The sequence below is a fragment of the Sphaeramia orbicularis genome, chromosome 24, assembly GCF_902148855.1.
Source record: "Sphaeramia orbicularis chromosome 24, fSphaOr1.1, whole genome shotgun sequence".
Classification (NCBI taxonomy): domain Eukaryota; kingdom Metazoa; phylum Chordata; class Actinopteri; order Kurtiformes; family Apogonidae; genus Sphaeramia; species Sphaeramia orbicularis.
Window position 1 is genome coordinate 36,332,788 of NC_043979.1, and position 19,524 is coordinate 36,352,311.

Genomic DNA, 19,524 nt, shown 5'->3' on the forward strand with positions numbered 1-19,524 from the left:
CAAACCTTTGGGGTGCCAATTCTTTTATTGTCTGCAGAACAGTTATGTGAACTATCGCTTTGAAAAAGCCAAGTCTCTGATCCTCCCCACGTCTTACGCAAGTCAGTGCATTTTCCACTGAGCTAATGATGGCCTTGCATAAGGAGGACACATAAAAGAGAAGCTTGTTTCTTTTATCAGTTGGGAGCCGGAATGGTCAGATGGAGGCAGTGATGTGTGTGGGAGCCTTTACTCTTAGAGTCTGCAAAGGATTGGGATGCATAGAAACATATTTTTGTTATGCTTGCAAATATTTTCCTGTTTTCCCTTTTATTCACCTTTTGCCCCATTTTCTCCTTCAGTCCAGCTGCACCGCACACATCCATGACCAAGGTTATAATAGTTTTGGATTTTTCATCATAGTTTAGTTTTATTTAGTTTTGACTTTTTTTTCTGTAATTCAGTTAGTTTTAATTTGTTTTTAGAGCAGGTTTGCCCGTTTTTATTAGTTTTCATTTTTTTCTAAATCCTTAGTTTTAGTTTAGTTTTAGTTTTTTCATATCTTTTCTCTTCTTCACCATCGTATTCAAATAAATCCCAGACAGGATTCTGCTGCTTTCTCCCAACTTTAGTCTCCATGTTTCCAGGTAGAGTGGGGACGAGAAGACGATTATAAATGACAAGTGACGACAAGTGACGGACCGTGAAGTGTTGTATGGTGCCGCTAGCTAAAATTGCTGGAGCGAAATAAATCGATTTTGTATCAATCCGACATTGACAAAGATGAAAACTAAGGGAATTATATCCATAATTTTTATACGTTTTAGTTAGTTTTGTAAGCACACAATACAGTTTAAGTTATGATTTTTTTCTTTAATTATAGTTTTTATTTATTTCAGTTAACGAAAATGTTTTTTCAATTCTAGTTTTCGTCATTTCATTAGTTTTCGTTAACGATAATAACCTTGTCCATGACACATTCTAAGGCTTCCCTCTTTAACCTTCAAAGACCTTCAATGACCAAAAGCATCTACTGATCTAACCCCCAGACCCCAGAAATTCAAAATGGATGCTTTTTTTTTTTTTTTTTTTCTTTTTTGCTAAAATGAATTCGTTTTTGATCATGTAATAGTTTGCTATAGGGTCAAAACACGGTATTCGAAATCTCTCTGATGGGACATTTTAGAGACAATTTGACAGATTAGTGTTGCTAAATGACCCACATTTTTACTTTTAAATAAATGTTTGCTTTAGTTGGACCATAAGGGATTATCCCAAACAAGGAGCTACTTTATATTGAAATAAATGTTGGAATGGCAATCAATTAAAATGTGCTCTCTGACAGGATATTACTGTTTTGACCTTATACTATGTTGCAAACAAACTTTAATTTTAGATGACATTTAGTCTATATAATGTATATTATTATGTACAGAGGTAGAATAGCCAGGTGTAGATTACTGCACAAAGGGAGAATTTGATTTTCCTTGGTCACGATATGTACAGTCAGTCCAGCTTGGATTTACAAGGCTGACAATTAATACTGAACAAACAAGAACTCAAACTATGAATTATGAAAGAGCTGCAGCATCTGAAACTGACCACAATGAACATTTGAAAGATAAACAGTACCACAGTGCTTCAGTTTCAGCTTCACAGTTTGTAATGTCTTTTATGGATTGGGATTGTCTCTGTCAACTCACCATATATTTTTAATAGTAAGTTTTTATTTTTATCAGTTGCTAGAAATTTCAGGTGACCTCATTTGAATTCCAGACGACCCCACGGTTAAGAACACTGCACTAATCTTATTAATACATTGAAATAATTCAAGTGAAATGCAGTTTCTCAGCTTTTCAGCAGCATCATTTATGACATTCAGAGGCTCCAAAGTGAACATGGAAACACAATCTTCTGCAACATTAATTCAAAACATGTAGTTTGACAGTGGTTGTAGATGCCTGTTTTTTGTTCTGTTCTTGTTTTTTGTTCCGTTTAGTTTATATTTTGCTGCAAAAGCCTGTCTTTCCTCAGTTTTTTTCAGTTTTAATATAATAACCTTTGAATTTACCCTGAGCTTTTATCAACATCTACATGATCAGTAAATTAAATGTAGGAAAATATCTGAATTTCACTTAATTTTGTCATATTCTGATCAGTGCGACAGTTCTTTTTACAATTGCATGATGTTTTTTCCAAAAATGGCCTCACTTTCAAGCAAAAAAAGAAATAATAATCATACAGTCATTCAGCTTTGTTTATTCTGTTTTTCTTTCCCTGCTGCAGGAAATCCAGAGTCTGCTAACGAACTGGAAAGGCCCTGACCTGATCGGCTATGGGGAGCTGGTTCTTGAGGGCACGTTTCGTCTGCAGAGGGCCAAAAACGAAAGAACTCTGTTCCTGTTTGACAAGCTTCTACTGATTACCAAGAAACGAGAGGAAACCTACACGTACAAGGCTCACATTCTGGTCAGTCATGCTACTCTGAGCATAACACGTCCCAAAGAGACACTATGCATACAAACATGTCCGTGTGGTAGCAGAGTTTTTAACATGACTTCCTGTGTCTTTGCAGTGCTGTAACCTCATGCTGGTGGAAGTTATTCCTAAAGAACCATTGAGTTTCAGTGTGTTTCACTACAAGAACCCCAAACTGCAGCACACAGTCCAGGTAAAGCCACATAATAAAAAAATACAGAAGTCATGGAAGTATCGCTGTGAGGTTCAGTTGTAATTTTCAGATGAATGGATGAGAATGGTGAATTGCTATGTGAATAAATATGTGAACCATGGAAAATACCGATAAAAAGAGAATTGGGAAAAAAAAAGAAAACAACAAAACATAATAAAAGAGATATGTACAGCAAAGTCTTACAACATAACACTCCGAATAAATTTAAATGTATCAAAGTAGAAGGGGCAGAGATTGCATAACATGATGCTGTCAAATCAATGAAAAAATGACGGGATGGAATAAAACAACATCATGTATGTCAATATAAATGAATAACCAAAAACAGGGTAAAATTAAATACTCAAACATTAAAAAAGACAACATCACACAAAGGCAAGTCTATAAAAATGTGTTTTAAGAAGTGATTTAAAAGATGTCACTGATTCTGCAAGCCTTCAGCAACAAAAGAGAAAACTTAATCATGTAATTAAATTTCATAAAACCTCTGAAATTACAAACACCGAACTACTTTGGGCCTTAGGATTTATGAGCAGTTTAGAAGCTCTTTAGGAACAATTTTCTACATAAACTGACTAATGAAATAAATGTTAACCCACACTGCAAAAATCTAAATCTTCCCAAGTGTATTTTTCTCATTTCTAGTCAAAATATCTCATCACACTTAAAATAAGACATAATCACCTAATGAGTAACTTGTCAGTGAGATATAAGAACTCATTTTTAGACAATAGATCTTGAAAATCATATTTCAAGAAACCTTACCAAGATAATTTTCACTTCTTCCATTTTGCTTGAATTAAGCAAAAAATCTTGAATTAGGCAAAAAAGAAAATCTTTCAACGGAACAAGTGAAAATTCTCTTAGTAAGATTTCTGGAAATAAGATTTTTAAGATCTATTGTCTTAAAATAAGTTCTTATATCTCACTAAAAAAGTTACTCTTTAGGTGATTATGTCTCATTTTAAGTGTGATGAGATATTTTGACTAGAAATAAGAAAAATACACTTGGGAAGATTTAGATTTTTGCAGTGTGCATGTTTTGCTGAAGCTCTACAGCTACCAGCAGTGTTGAGCAAGAATCAGAAGTGTGACCATTATTTGCAGGTGTCTGATTGTTTCGTAGAACATCCAGGCTCAGCTCGTCGAGTTGCACAGACATGTTGAGTGTTTAGTGTCTAATAGCAGCCATTGTTACCTAACCACTGTGTTTGGGACAAGCACTGCGAAAAGAACAAAGTGATCTGCGTTACATAAGAAAGCCATGTTACAAATTTTTAAAGGTTTACCCCAACCTTGTCAGCTACCTTTTATGCCTGATATTATCTCCCCTGTGATGTTTTTCACTTCAGGCTAAATCACAGCAAGACAAGCGCATGTGGATCTTACACCTCAAAAGACTCATACTTGAAAACCATCCTGCCAAAATTCCTGCCAAGGTAAGAACGCATAATCTCCTGATGGCTTTCTCTTTGTTCGCTGATGACATAAACACAGACACTGAGTGGGATGTGTTTGAAATGTCACTTCCTTTTTACTTTCATCCATCTTCCCAAAACCCTCCCTTTTCTCCAGCTCTTCTTTCATGTGCTTTATTTTATTACATACATTTGTTCTCTTTGCTGTGGCCATGTTTAAGTGAGGGTCAATGAAAAAAAAACCTCATTTTGTTTTACATGTTAAGGCCTTCTTGTTCAGCAAACCTGTTGAGTCAAAACTGTGATGTAGTGCCCCCTAGTGGCAAGTCAAACACTACATCAGAGGTCTCAAATTCATTTTAATTCAGGGGCCTCATACAGCCCAATTTGGGCTAGATCAGTACTATTATAACATAATAATAACCTGCAAATAATAACTCAGTTTTTCTTTTTGTTTAAGTGCAAAAAATAAAAGTGAAATTTTAACAATATTATGTCTCAGCTTCTCATTAACACATGTGCATTACACTTTACAGATCATAATGGATCTATAAAGGCACAAAACATTTAATAACAGGCATAATGTTGAAATTCCACTTATTTTTCTTAAGAAATTTCAGGTTGTTCATGGTTCTTCAGATTATTAATATATTTTTTTAAAGGATAGTTTGTACATGTAAATATTTTTATCATTTAATTTTACTTTTTCTCAGCAAAATGAAAAAAAAGAGAAATTTATAGGTTATTATGCTTTTATTTTATTGATCTGACCCACTTTAGATTGAGCTGTTTGACCTTGACTGTAAATATCTTCAGTGTAATTTTTAAACTTTACATATTCATCCCCTGGACTGGATTGGACCCTTTGGTGGGCTGGTTTTGGTCCCTGGTCCACATATTTGACACCCTTGCCCTACACTGTTCAACTCTTTTAACTCTCTTATTTATTTTTTTTTTCCAGGCCAAACAAGCCATCTTGGAGATGGATGCAATGCGTAAGTGGATTTCTATTTATCACATCATTATATTAACTATTTCCCAACATTAGAACATTTATAAATCAGTATGGATGTTTAACAGTTTCGGATCAGTGCAATACTAATACTATTATTTCTGCAGATCACCCCGGGTTTCACTATAGTCCTGATGGTGACAAGAAGGACTCCCCTCAAACTAAGGAGGGCCCTACTCCTCGTAGAGGACGCAGAAAAGGTGAGAAATCTAAATTTCAGAAACACTACGAAACTTTGGTCATTTGAGTTTTAAGAATTAACCTTTTAATGATTTGTTTCCATAGAGCCTTTATCTAAATTATTGAAGAATGCTAAGCAGAACGCAGCCAACGCTGATGGAGAAAAGGTAAACAATCACAACAATGAATAAATACACATACACAAACACCTCCAGGCATGATCTAATCAGACTCTTGTAATGTTTCTCCTCTCCAGAGAACGAGTCTGGGTGCCACCCTGCTCTCTCCAGTGTCCCAGCTGGCTCTGGGCACCATCGGTCGAAGTCGCAGCCTCATCAACCAATCACAGGAGTCGCTGGACCCCGGCGATCACTACGACCACAGCGACAGAGAAGAAGGGGAGGAGCCTCATCAACAGGATGCCGATGATGAGGATGACAGTGGCCTTGTATGTTTAAACTGCTCAGAACAGTCCTCCGTTTTATTATTATTTAAAGAACAAATGTATAATAACTTTTGGCTTGTTTTTTTAAAATATGTGTAAATGTATAAATATTTTTAATTTTAGTTTTTAGAAACTGACTTCTATTAGTTTTGATATCATAGTCTTGAAATATAAAAAGTGAAAAGGCAGAATGACACAATTTACAAGACGGTTTTTTAGTATAAGGTCCAATGCTGTGCAAACCTTTTTATTCTTGAACATAAACCATTAACCTTAAGGAGAAACAACAGCTGTTAGCTTTACCTGCAATCGTATTTCATTTTTGTTTGTTTTGCACTATTTTTGTAGTTTTTATTTAGTTTTATTCAGTAAAATTAAAATTTTTCCATTGTTGTTTTTAGTTTTAATCTTTGTTCTCATTAACGATTATATCTTTCAATCAGTTAATCAGTTTGTTTAATTAAACATTGAAAATCTGTGTTCAGGGAGGTGGAAAGAGGCTGAGAGTCCCTGGAAAAAACAGCAGGAAGAGGTTGAACCCTCAGGCGTCTGTCGACAGTATAGAACAGTGGAAATCCTTCAACATGAGCCCCTCTGACCTACAGGTACTGTGTTCATTTTAAGCTGGTTATGGATGATAGACCCATGGAATCAACTTATACTAGAACTGAATGATGTTGAATCAGATTGTGATGTGGTTTTTTTTTTTTTTTTGCTATTTTTCCTTCAGAGAGCCAGAGAATCACTCGTAAGAGAAGGAAGTCACCACCCACCCCTGGTCAGGACCCCTCATGTTACAGAGGAACCCCCAGACTCCCCTATTCCCTCAGTCATCGTCACAGAAAGTGACCACTCAGTCAGAAACATCTGGGCAGACCACCGAGCTCGCAGGGCGATGTTCCCCACCCGTCAGCGAACGATGCAGCCCGACGATGAGGATGAGGATATCTACCAGATGTTTGTTCCCACAGAACCAAGTGGACCGGAACCGGAGACCCCCACAGAGAGGCCAGAGGCCCCGTCGTCACCCAGGACAGCCCGACCCTGCAGCTGGCACGTGGAACAAGTGCCCACGGTGCAGATCGACCCCCCACCCAATGGGGGCCGAGTCCTGCGGAGGGCGAGCAGCGCAGGGGAGAAGGCGACCGAGGCCAAAGAAAGTCCTGATGATGACCAGTCTGGACACAGTAACCTAGAAGTGATCCACACCGAGTCTTCTAGCAACGACATATCCGGTTCGTCCTCCGCTGAGCAGCTGACTATAGATGATATTGAAAACGTATATGACAATATCAGCTACGAGGACCTGAAGAGCATGGGGCTTATCAGGAGAGACCCAGAGGAATCACGGAAGGAGACGTCTTCAGATGCTCAGGCAGCAAGGGTACTAAATGCTCCAGAAGTCCCTGCTCGGACAGAGTCTAGGATCGAACCGGACAGTTCCTCTGAAAGCAACCGGTCCTCCACGCAGGACGGGAGACCATTTGGGTCATGTGAGCTCAAGATAGTTGAGGAAAACATCTATGACACGATCTGTTTCAGGGATCCTCCATCAATAGAGACTAAGGCAACGAATGAAGGCAATAAAATACAACAAGACAGGGACAGTCTGCTGGCTTCTGAGCAGGACCTGACTGAAAGCCTTGGAGGGTTTGTATCTGAGGAGAGCCTCCACTTCGGAGAGGATGAAGGTCCAGATGCCTCCCATCCTGCCCCGTGTTGTTCAGAACCAGATTATTCATCATCATCTGCTTCAGAAACCTTTCCACAGCGCTCACAGAAAGGTGATAAGATGTCAGAGCAGGTCGATGAGATCTGGAACGACCTGGAAAACTACATCAAGAACAATGAGAAGAAAACAGACCGGCTTCCAGCGGCGTTTCCTGTTAGTGCCAGTGAGTCGCCGAAGAGGACCCCCTCAGTTAAGAACAGCCCGACAAAGAGCCCCCCTGTAGTGAGCCCCCAGGCAGCCAGCCCCCCTACCAGAAGTCCCCCATCCCATCAGCCTAGACCCCCACCCATATCCTCCACACCATCCTTCACCATCCCTGTCATTAACCTCCCTGAACCTCAAAATGAAGGTCCTAATGAAGAAGAAACCCACTCCCCTGTTCCCACCCCACAACCCCTTCCTGTCACACCAGAACCTGCTCCAGGAACAGTAAAGAGCATTCGGAACCGTCTGGCTCGACTCAGCAGCGGCAGTTTCCGCCTTGAGGACGATGACCTGGTAGAGCTTCCTCCACGAAATGCCCATCAGAGGGATCATCCACTCAAAGACCTCCATAGTTTATTTCCAGGAGAGCTGGCAGGTCTAGACTCACCACTAGCCTCCTCCTCACTCCTGCTGGGTGAGTCTGTGGACTTCCCCTTGGAGCTGATGGACAAAAACAAGAGCCGGGTGTTTCTGATGGCACGGCAGTACAGTCAGAAGATCAAGAAAGCCAACCAGCTACTGCGCATGAGGAGCATGGACCCTGGAGATTCTTGTAGTCGGGCCAGAGCTGAGAAGAAACAGAAAGACCTGGCGGCCATTTTGGAGGAGAAGAAGCAAGGAGGTGCAGCCATAGGTAAAGCCAAATATTTAGTGTCAGTGTGTAACGGTGTTCTGTTGTTTAGAGTGACCGTGGGTTTTTGTTTCAAATATCGAAACCGCAATTTTATACTTTATTTTCAAGTATTTCCACTTGGCATTACTGTTTACTTCTACTTCACTGCATCTACAATTAGTTATTAGCTATTTCACATGAAGATTTTACACTGATGATAATTTAAAATAAAACCCATCAGAAAAGTTTGCAACCTTTTTGGCCTCTGACAACTTTCAAAAACTTTTTTAATGCTTGTTTCCTCTCTCATTAATCACCCCATCAGCGGTCATATTTACATCTTCTTCCTGTGCATGAAACATTAATGCTTCAGTATTTATAATAATGCAGTGATGTAATATACACTACCGGGCCAAAAAAGGTCTCCACTTGGATTTAATTTGGGAAATACATAAAATCCTTCCATTGAATAATTATTGCAGTAATTCATATGTTTTAGCTGCAACAAGTTCTTTAACCCTAGTTGTTGTGGTGAGTAGCTTTTTATTTCTTGAACAACCATCAGTTTGATACAGAGCATTAAGACTGGACTGTGTTTCGATGGAGAATCAGGGTGAGAACAGAGGAAGATGAGGTGAATACCCATAATGCACTAGTGCCTCTGGGGTCGCTTCAGTTTCTTAGGTGTAGGTGCAGCAACATAATGTGTTGAAATCGACTAAATATGGGACTTCTTTTGGCCAGGTTGTGTATATAGTGGTATGTCCTTCAGGGGGATTGAAGAAGTGTTTTTATATTAAAGTAGTGTTTTTATTTCCTACAGAACTTTTGCTCGAAGTAGTAGTATTATAGCGTATCTTTGTGTGGAAATATCAGTGCTCTCTCATTACTGATGAGGCTCTCTTGGAACATTTTTCGCATTTAAGAATCGGACTGAAATACACCAACAACCACTGAACACCTTCTTTACACCTGTGTTCCCTTTCAGGTGCCAGGATAGCCGAATACTCCCAGCTGTACGATCAGGTCATGTTTAGGGACACTCCTGGTTCAGCGGGTCAGGCCACTGCTGCTCCACATCACTCCCATCCAGGACTGCTAACCTCTCCGTCCATGCCCGAGACCTCGCTGGACGACGACTGGCTCCACTCAACCTACAGCAATGGAGAGCTGGCCAGCTTCGTCTCCTCTACCGGTGACGTGGGAGATGCTCGTGCATCGTCCACCCCGCAGCGCAGACTTACCTCCGCCTGCTCCATCCCTGCTCTCAAGACTTTCCCTTCGTCACCAACAACCCCGCCACCACCTCAGAGGTGGAGCTCATGCATGTCGGCGCCAAGCGACAAAGAGGAGCACGTGTACAGCTCAATTAAGAGACATCCTTCCTTTAATGCGCCGTCTATGCCCTCGTCCAACGCTTCCAGTCAGTCGGTTAGCTGCCTGGACAGTCAGCAGCAGGAGAAGAACAACCAGTCTGGACTCAAAAGTAACGGACCCGCCTTGGACCGACTCCACGGCCCCAGTCTGGGTCGCATCGGTCGGCAGAGTAGCCTCCCAGAACGGTCTTCCCAGGGGCAGTCGGACCTCACCTTACACGACGGTCAGCAGGTGGTGGTCCTGAATCGGGCCTCTGCACTGAGCATACTCAACGCCACTCAGAACTATCTGGCTAACTTCAAGGACAATGGGGAGGATGACGACGACTATGTGGAGATCCGCTCTGAGGACGAGAGTGAACACGAGCATGAGCGGTCGGCACAACGAAACAGCGGCGGCAGCGGCAGCGGCAGCGGCAGCTCAGTGATACTTTCCAAACAGAACCGTGGTCTGGTCCAGTCCCAGAGTCTGCCCTGCACACCGATGCACTCCTGTGATCCACTCAGATCTCTGGAGCGTGAACACCTGGAGAAATACCTGTGGAGCGAGCCACAGCAGAACCAACCCAACATCGTCCAGTCTCTGAGGGAGAAGTTCCAGTGTCTGAGCTCCAGCAGCTTCGCCTGAGTCTATATGACAACACGAAAGCCAAATATATATTAATATACAGCATATAGCAACACAGGGGACACTGCTGCTTTGTCTTTAATGACCCTCATCTGTATCAACATCATAGAACACCAACAACTCAATTATATCCCATCTTTCTGCATAGGTCAGGAGCTATTTCTTTGACTGCAGCCATATTTTTATGTGAATACCTATACTTTCTGTTACAGGGCTTCAAAGTAAAACACAATAGGTTACTGTTAACGCCACATCCAGTCCTGCATGTGAGTTGCCTTAGCACTTCAAAAAAATCTTCTCAAGTACATTTTAAGAAGCGATGATCTGGTGAGGGGCGGCGCTAACAAGAAGTGTGACAGTATTAGATTTTAATATTCAAAGGAGTTTCCCGCTGCTTTCCGTTTCAGGCTTCTACAGAATGACTTTCAGTAAAAACGAAGGATTTATGCCGATAAACATCCAAAAGTATAAGCATTAAAGATGTGAAGATTTTTGGTGGATTTGATCTCTCCATGTCAGGAGCGCTACTTCGATCTCTTTTCTTTTAATTTTGCTGTTAAGGTTATTTTAACTTCCAGCAGTAGGAAATCTTAACCTGTAAAGGCGTGCCAGACCACGTGAGATGTTTTCCAATGTTTCCAGTGGTGGTTAGTGTTTTTAATCGTGCTTACTCTATGAAACAGTTCTCAATACGCAGCTTTATGAATTCGCTGTTGAAATTTGCAATCTTCAGATTCGCTGCTCAGGCTAGAGTGTCACTTTTAACAGCTTTTTTTAGCAGTAATTGTAATGAACAAAGGATGCAACACTAAAGAAACATTTTGGCTAGTGTGAGAGCCAATAGGTTAAGTGTAATTAGACTAGACTTTGACGTGTAAGTCTATCTGAAGTCTTATTGTGATTCAGCCTTCAAACCACCTTTTTCAATAATAGGGTATCATGCTTTAAAACCAAGAGAAGATGCTGATATTATAGACGATCTATAAGAAACTAGAATCCATATTTATTTTTAATCTGTGAGCAAATCTTACTATGGTCTGGAAGCATCCATTTTGTGAAATGTGTCTCTGCAAGTGGATGATTGTTTTTTTTTTTTTTTTATCTTACTAATTTTAACTTTTTTTTGTTTATAAGAGGGACCACGAAGGAGAGCATTATGGAGAGTTTAGTTAAAACACTACAGTACTGTATTTAATGTAAATTTTGTGTATTTTTTTTTTTTTTTATTTGGTTGGTCAACTGTTTTTTGTTTACTTTGTTTACGTTTATGGGACTCTCCCAACTGCCGCACTACTGACGTTGCAATCACTCTCACGAAAAGATGTTAAAAGACAAACACAAAGAAAACACAACAATAAAGTTCCAACAGCACAGTTATTTTTGGTCCGTCTGAAGCAAACCCTGTTCTACACACTTTTTTATTTCTTTGTAAAACTCACTTTATGTGCCCTATTTATTTGAAAGCATCTCCGTGATATTGTCCCTTATCACTTAACTTCAGTCCACAAACACGATGTAAATGAAAGTGAATCTTATTTATTTAAAGGCTTAAGGGGCACTCACAAATTTGACTCAAATACTGTGAACATTATCAGAAAATAGTAGTTCTCTATGACGCATTACTTAATTCAAGTTCAGATTACAATAACATGAAAAAGCAACAATATCATGGCCTGCTGTTCATTTGAAATCTGTTCATTTGAGGAAATGTGCATCAAAACACGTTACGAATATGAAGTATGTATTTTTTTTTGGTTGTTTCATTGTACTTTCGAGTCTCTGTTTCACTGGTGGGGATTGTCAGTCATCATTGACTCTTTTTTGCACTTTTCTGTCTTTTTTTACATTTTACTTGTAAACACTTTGTAAAGATGTACATTTTAGGAACATTATTCTTGTATGCCATAGGTATGCTTTATAATGCTTTAATGTTTAAGTTAAGTGTACTGTATTTTTTTAACTGCTTAGTTGTTATTGCTCAACAAAACTGTACTGGAGATAATAAATTCAGATTAAACTAATCTTTGTGTTTTTGTGTTTGTCATATTAATTGTCAGAACGTAAGATCCTGAGTCTGTTATTTATCAATATATATTAATATTAGTGCATCTTATTACAGTTTCATCTGATCAAGAAATTTTGCAAACAACAAATAATACAAAATAACTTTCCTTAAAATCTGATTCAGTAGGTGATGTCCACTATTACACCTAAGTAAGAAAAATGGTGATCCACTCATATAGTTATCTCATTTTTAAAAATGGAAGAAAAGGGCGGAAAACTATGAAATCATTAATAATTGAATGACAAAAATCTATATCTTAAACAAAATACTGAAAAACATTATATCCAGTAATTATATGGAAATCCAGTATATGACATAGATGTGCATAATATGTCCACAGTTATAATAAATTCCATATAAGATGGTATACCGTTCTATCTCATAATCACACACAGTCAAATAAGTTACGTAAGTTATTGAATATCAAAAATATCTGCATGATTTTTAAACATATAGGCTATATATGCATCATACATTTACATAATAGATGTTACAGGAGTTTGTATATATGGCCATATCAGATCTGTCACATGTTTAATAATTTTAGCTACCGCTGTATGCACACAAGTTCTAAATGGGAAATATTATAAATAAATAAATTTTAAAAAAAAAAAAAAAAAAAATTATATATATATATATATATATATATATATATATATATATATATATATATATATATATATAAATAATCCCCTACGTTACATATCACAAAATAAACAGCAGAGGGCGCAGGTGAGCTCACTAACAACCAAGATATCAAAGTTTAAAAAAACCAAGAAGAAGAAGGCGGTGCGAAGATGTTAGAGGATGCTGGGAAATGTTGTTCACTTTAGTATTAACCGTAAAACTGTAATTTTCTGAATTCATGGGAGGATTAATTATACATAATCTTTATCTGTACAATTGAAGTTAAATTTGTCAGTGTAGCTGACATAATTTAGACTTTGTATCCCAGTGCTTTTTACTAATTTTCTTCTCGAACCTTCTGGTTAAGACCGGTTTACCCATAGTGCACCGCGCCGCTTCCCTTTCTTCTCGGTTGTGTGGTGGTCCAAAATGTCGCTATTAGATGGTCCGTTAAACGTGCTCGGCCAGAGAACATCTGGCGAGTCTGTCCGCACGCAAAATGGTAAGTGGTTTTACTATTTTTCGCAGCGTTTTGATTGAACCTAGTGGCGTATTTATTCACTTCTGGGATTGTTAACAAACGGGTTCAGTTTCTGCATGTAACACACGTGTGGCTAATGCTAATGCTAACTAAGTTGGATGTTCGCTGAGCTCTTTTTCTCACTCAGGCACAGTCAAGTCCTGTCTGACAAGTCTGAGTCTGTTCAGCTTGTACCTCATTTCCAGCCGTAATTTTGTTGGTTGTGTTGTCCCATTTTAGTCCCTTCCATTCACTCTGTCATGAATGGATGGTTATGCTAATGGGATAGATTAAACACTGTCATGGTCTGAAGGTGTGGCTAGCATTCTGTGCACCACACTAAATAGAATGACAGAACAACGAAAATATATGTTTACTTACTCAAATAGTCTTGTATCTTTGGGTCGTTAATAGTGACACTGATTCTAATGAATAAACAGACAAATCTGATTGTCTTACGTAAGTATAACTTTTTTCTCAGTTATGGCCGCAGCATCCATTGCCAACATCGTCAAAAGCTCCCTCGGACCAGTTGGCCTCGACAAGATGTTGGTGGATGACATCGGGGTGTGTGCCATTTTCGACTATCATCGATCTTTATCCTACTGTGTACATGACGGCACAGACAGATGCTTAATGTGCTAAACACCTTTGTCATTTTTGCAGGACGTGACCATCACCAACGACGGAGCAACCATCCTGAAGTTGCTGGAAGTGGAGCATCCAGCTGCTAAGGTCCTGTGTGAACTGGCTGACCTGCAGGACAAGGAGGTTGGAGATGGGACCACCTCTGTGGTAAGCTGCTCTGAGATGGTGTCATGTCTACGGTGTGGAATTTTGGAATTCTAAATGCAACGCAAATTATTTTGATCGTTGGTGAGAAGTGTGGTTTTGGCATGACATATTCAATGATACATGCAAAAATGATGTGGTTTCTGTCATCTGTCTCTGAGGTAGAGCTGCTGCCATCAGTTATTTGTGTAATGAATTAATCTATAGATTATTTTCGTTGATTCGATTAAACAAGTATTACAGTAGGGTTAGGTAAAAATGTGAAAGACATGTCTGAAAATGTAAAACAACTTGTCCTTTATTCCAGAACCATCTAAAACTAGAAAAAGTATAAAGCAAAAGGTTATATAAAAATGTCTATGTAGATATAACAATAATCGTGTAAAAGTGTTTGTGTGTACAAGTCAAATGACATCAACAAACAATATCTGCACTGCAGTCTTCAACAAATAGGTATACATCTTAACATGTAACAGAACTTCAAAAAAAAAAAAAAGCCAAATATTTGTAATGTTTCTCTGACAGCATAAAAGTTTATAGGAGTAGCTGATGGTTACAAAGGAGAGGAGTGAGCATATCAACATGCGTGGGTCTGAGGCTTGCCCTGCGCTTTGAAATAATGTATCTTGCTGCAGAAAACAACCACTGTGATGTAGAGCTGAAATGGTTTGTGCCGATCTTGGCATCACAGTAAGGGTCCATGTGAAATAACAACTGAACTAAAGTTTAGATTCAGGAAAATTGCAATTGAATGGTGTTTCGTGGCACAGTTGACCAAAAAGGGGTCACAGAATACCATATTAAAATTGAGGTCCAAAAGATATTTTTATTATTTAGCCTTTGTGTTGATGCCACATTGCAAATACATGTTAAGTAAATTGGTTATTTTTTATATTGATCAAAAAGTTGACTTGTTGAATAAATGTCCTGTTTTAGTACCATGCATCTGCCCTTTTATACAGATGCATGGCTATGCTGACAGGAGAGATAAACAGTCCTTCAGTCTGAAGGGGTTTAACGGTTAAATCTGTCACCCCCAAAGAAATGATGGGACAATGTGAAAACCTTTGTCGTAGATGAAGTGTAGTATGTTGCAAATGTAAGACTGTTTCTTTTCTAATGATGGTTATGGGACTTTCTTTTAGGTAATTCTTGCTGCAGAGTTGCTAAAGAGTGCAGATGAGTTGGTGAAACAGAAGATTCACCCCACATCAGTTATCAGTGGATATCGTCTGGCTTGCAAGTAAGGCGACTGTGAATGCACCTTTTCCTTCTGCATCACAAATTCTTGTTAGATATGGAGGATTCAGTTTATTCAAAAATGGAATGTTCTTTGCTATAGATTGTCTGATATCCACACTTGTCATTTTAATCTTCCAGGGAGGCAGTGCGCTACATTAATGAGAATCTTACAATTGGGACAGATGATCTGGGAAGGGAATGCCTAATTAACGCAGCAAAGACCTCCATGTCCTCCAAAATTATTGGAGTGTATCCTTTGTGGCATAAAAGGGAAAGAATCTTGGAGCAGCTTGTTAAGCTCCTGGAATTTCTTCCTATTACTTTATTATCTGTGCATCACCGTTGATTCCTTTGTTTATAATGAGTCATTTTTATGTTCATTGGAAGTAAAGGTTTGTTTGCAGTTAATGCGCATGGATGGTCTGTTCCTCCTTGACCACTGAGCCCTCAGTGATGCAGACTTCTTTGCCAACATGGTTGTGGATGCTGCTATGGCTGTTAAGTTTGTTGACAGCAAGGGTGTGGCCAAATATCCAATCAACTCTGTCAATGTTCTGAAAGCCCATGGCCGTAGCCAGAAGGAGAGCTTCCTGGTTAACGGATATGCACTGAACTGCACAGTTGGCTCACAAGGTGAGTAAATTCTGAAGGCTTGTACTTTTTCCTTTTACTTGGTAAAGGACAGCAATATTAAAAAGAATACTCTATCAGACTGTAATTCCATCTGATGAACTCCCATTAATTTTGCTGCTATTCCTCCTGATGTTATATGCAGTTATACGCGTGGGAGACAGTACACTGGCTTTGAAAGGAATTCAGGCACAGTCATTTGTAAACTGTGGCACATCTTTTATAGTCAGACATACATTGTGGTAGATCTTGTATGTGTCAGTCAACACACTGGCAAATTGTAACACATCACCAGCCTAGTTAAAATATATCCTTCCTTTATAAAAGTTTTTTGTTTTTTCCAAAGGCATGGTAAAGCGCATTGTCAATGCCAAGATTGCTTGCCTGGACTTCAGCCTGCAAAAGACCAAAATGAAGATGGGAGTCCAAGTCATCATCAACGACCCAGAAAAACTCGACCAGATCAGACAAAGGTTAATTGAAGCTTTTCTTTATTTTACTGCTTGATGTTAACACACTTTAGAAACATCCCATTTAAATTTGCTGTGATACTCGATCTATAGTTTTCACAGTGATACGCGTGGGAGAAAGGATAAGCAGTTCCAAGTCAAGGCCACAGCTGTTGCCTGAGCTGTTGGACGATTACTTTGAACTGGACAATATTTTAAACGCCCCTCTATGAAAAGCATAAGATGCATTTGTCTTACCATTCTTTGAGAATATATACACAATGAAATCTTACAAGTGACATCTTCACTGTTGGTATTGATCATTACTGATGAAACTTAAATTCTTTTGCTGCTACAGAGAATCTGACATCACCAAGGAGAGAATTCAGAAGATCCTGGCATCTGGTGCCAACGTTGTGTTGACCACTGGTGGCATCGATGACATGTGCCTGAAGTACTTTGTTGATGCAGGAGCCATGGCAGTGAGAAGGGTCCTTAAGAGGGACCTTAAACGTATCGCTAAGGCAACAGGAGGTAAGAGGGAGGCATGCTGTAGTATTATTAGTTTACCAGTGTGCACATTGTTGGACAAGGCTAAAATATTTATCACTGCGCTGTGTTAGATTTTGACTAGTTGCTTCTGTTCTCAGCCATCGTCTGTCCTTCTCTGACCAATCTGGAGGGAGAGGAGAGCTTTGAGCCCACTATGCTGGGCCAGGCTGAGGAGGTGGTGCAGGAACGCATCTGTGATGATGAGCTCATCCTGGTCAAGAAGTAAGAACTTGAACCATATGTAATAATATTTACTAATGGATTAAAGTGCATGCGATATTTTTTCCTCTTATGTCAGTAATTGTGATAAACTACTCCAGCAAACAGTCTGGAAGTAAAGTATTTGAACCGCACAGTCTGGGGTCACAGCTGTTAATGGTACCTTTGTTTTCTCATCAGTACCAAAGCACGCACATCAGCCTCTATCATTTTGCGTGGGGCCAATGACTTCATGTGTGACGAGATGGAGCGTTCACTGCATGATGCTCTGTGTGTGGTTAAGAGGGTTCTGGAGTCAAAGTCTGTTGTACCAGGAGGAGGTGCTGTGGAGGCAGCTCTGTCAATCTACCTGGAGAACTATGCTACCAGCATGGTGAGCCACAGGAGAAAGTGTCAGTCAAAAATGCATCAGTTCAAGACACTTAAATCATTAGAGACTGAACTAAGCACTTCTGTTTCCCCAGGGTTCCAGGGAGCAGCTGGCTATTGCTGAATTTGCTCGTTCACTTCTCGTCATCCCCAAGACCCTGGCTGTGAATGCAGCACAGGACTCCACCGATTTGGTAGCAAAGCTTCGAGCCTTCCACAACGAGGCTCAGGTTAATCCCGAACGCAAGAATCTCAAGTGGTAAGTTTTTCCTTATATCAGTCATATTACCATAGATCTTTTTGTCTTGCTTCCAATAGCCTTTTCTAAATACTTACAGCTGCGTATGACTTTCGTCACCAGTTTTTCCATCTAATCTGTAAAACCTGAGTCATAGCCTAAGTATCACGACTCTGTAAATCTTTCTATGATTACTCACCTGAATCTCTTCAGGTGCTGGTAGGTCACTCGGGCATGTTTGAAAACTTGTTGCAATGTGCATTGTGGGAAGCAGAGCTCCATGCATCTGCAGTAGCAAGAGGCAATGAAGCCGTTTGTGTTTGTTGCCACTGCCGCCATAATGCAGCTGCGTGGAGCTCCGCTTCCCACAATACACATCGCAACAAGTATCCGAAACTGCCCAAGTGACCTACTGGCTCTGTTTGTAAACAAATGGATTGTTTATGGTGGAGTACACTTAGAAATTGTTCACCACAAAGGAAGAGAGTCATTGCATAATCACAGAAACACTTACGGATTCATGATACTGAGGCTATGACTTGGGTTTTACAAATTTGAAGAAAAATTGGTGATAGTCACAGGCAGCTTTAAATGGGGTATAATAGTGTCCTGTTAGAGAAGCACACACTCCTAAATGGGCATAGGTAGATTTGTTTCAAATGGTGTAAACATCAATGCCTTCATACTTCTCTTGCATGAAGAAGAGTCTTAAACTTAATTGGATTTAGATGTGTTTCAGATGGATTTAGATGTGCTAAAACTGTTTTTGCCACAAAACAATTAGAAATTTGGGGAGAGTGAAGATATTAGGCAGTGAAGTCTGTCATTGCAATAGGACACGATATAGAGCTAAAGTCTCAGTCAGTGGACTTACCTTGTTGAAACTTAAAACTATGGGTCAGGATAAAAAACAGGCACTGTACAAAAAATATATTATGCATCCTAAAAATGTGATCTGCTTAAGACAAAATTTCACTCATTCTGTGTATTAAAAAAAAAAATTAATAACTTGATGACCTTTTCGTCCTGTAGGATTGGTTTGGATCTGGTCAACGGCAAGCCCAGAGACAACCGTCAGGCTGGTGTCTACGAGCCCACCATGGTTAAGACAAAGAGCCTCAAATTCGCCACTGAGGCTGCCATCACCATTCTTCGCATTGACGACCTCATCAAACTGTTCCCAGAACCGAAAGAAGGCGGGCAGTCATACAGGGATGCTGTCCAATCAGGATCTCTGGAGGGTTAAAGGCTGTCCTAGGTCCTGTTAAGTTCAATGTCTGTATTTATACATCCGGAGCTCTCCATGGCTGTCGCTCTAGTGTAGGCTGTGCACTTTGCCTGTTTACTGTTCTCCCACTCCTTCCAGTGGAACCGTAAGTCATTTGTTTTTTTGGACACTTAATAAAGCTCCAATGGTTGTAAATGACCGTTGATTTGGTAATTCAACATGGCTTGCTGTGGTTATTCTACAGGCTTTACTACACAATTTAAAGTACTTGATTCAAAGACTTGGTTCTTTATTGATATGTTAATTCAGATTAT

General features: G+C 39.6%; 2 protein-coding genes and 1 non-coding gene across 4 annotated transcripts in view; all 3 read left to right on the top strand.

Annotated features, from left to right (window-relative positions):
• The window catches only part of LOC115415333 (pleckstrin homology domain-containing family G member 1), a 72,602-nt gene extending 60,302 nt beyond the window's left edge, over positions 1-12,300 (top strand). For both annotated transcript variants that reach the window (XM_030128865.1, XM_030128863.1), the window contains exons 8-17: positions 2,266-2,448; positions 2,555-2,650; positions 4,024-4,110; positions 5,051-5,084; positions 5,209-5,301; positions 5,387-5,448; positions 5,538-5,729; positions 6,212-6,331; positions 6,457-8,296; positions 9,264-12,300. In XM_030128865.1, the coding sequence (XP_029984725.1) occupies positions 2,266-2,448; positions 2,555-2,650; positions 4,024-4,110; positions 5,051-5,084; positions 5,209-5,301; positions 5,387-5,448; positions 5,538-5,729; positions 6,212-6,331; positions 6,457-8,296; positions 9,264-10,279 (3,723 nt within the window). In that variant the 3' untranslated portion in view covers positions 10,280-12,300. The remainder of the gene's footprint in view (positions 1-2,265; positions 2,449-2,554; positions 2,651-4,023; positions 4,111-5,050; positions 5,085-5,208; positions 5,302-5,386; positions 5,449-5,537; positions 5,730-6,211; positions 6,332-6,456; positions 8,297-9,263) is intronic.
• A 1,029-nt stretch (positions 12,301-13,329) lies between these two features.
• On the top strand, positions 13,330-19,428 carry tcp1 (t-complex 1). Its single transcript, XM_030128723.1, has 12 exons — positions 13,330-13,473; positions 13,973-14,058; positions 14,158-14,286; positions 15,429-15,526; positions 15,664-15,774; positions 15,977-16,158; positions 16,502-16,628; positions 16,963-17,138; positions 17,255-17,378; positions 17,556-17,748; positions 17,840-18,003; positions 19,015-19,428. Exons 1-12 carry the CDS (start codon positions 13,401-13,403, stop codon positions 19,226-19,228), a joined length of 1,677 nt encoding a protein of 558 aa, XP_029984583.1. The 5' UTR covers positions 13,330-13,400; the 3' UTR covers positions 19,229-19,428.
• On the top strand, positions 13,719-13,857 carry LOC115415680 (small nucleolar RNA SNORA29). The gene has a single exon (XR_003934856.1). It is a non-coding gene; the product is annotated as a small nucleolar RNA SNORA29 (small nucleolar RNA).
• Positions 19,429-19,524: the final 96 nt, after the last annotated feature.

What these genes read in the sequence shown, in the direction of transcription:
- tcp1 (XM_030128723.1), top strand. Translation starts at nt 13,401, where the DNA reads ATGTCGCTATTAGATGGTCCGTTAAACGTGCTCGGCCAGAGAACATCT. An exon ending in TGTTGGTGGATGACATCGGG is followed by an intron (nt 14,059 to 14,157) that starts GTGTGTGCCATT and finishes TCATTTTTGCAG; the next exon opens with GACGTGACCATCACCAACGA. An exon ending in GAACGCAAGAATCTCAAGTG is followed by an intron (nt 18,004 to 19,014) that starts GTAAGTTTTTCC and finishes TTCGTCCTGTAG; the next exon opens with GATTGGTTTGGATCTGGTCA.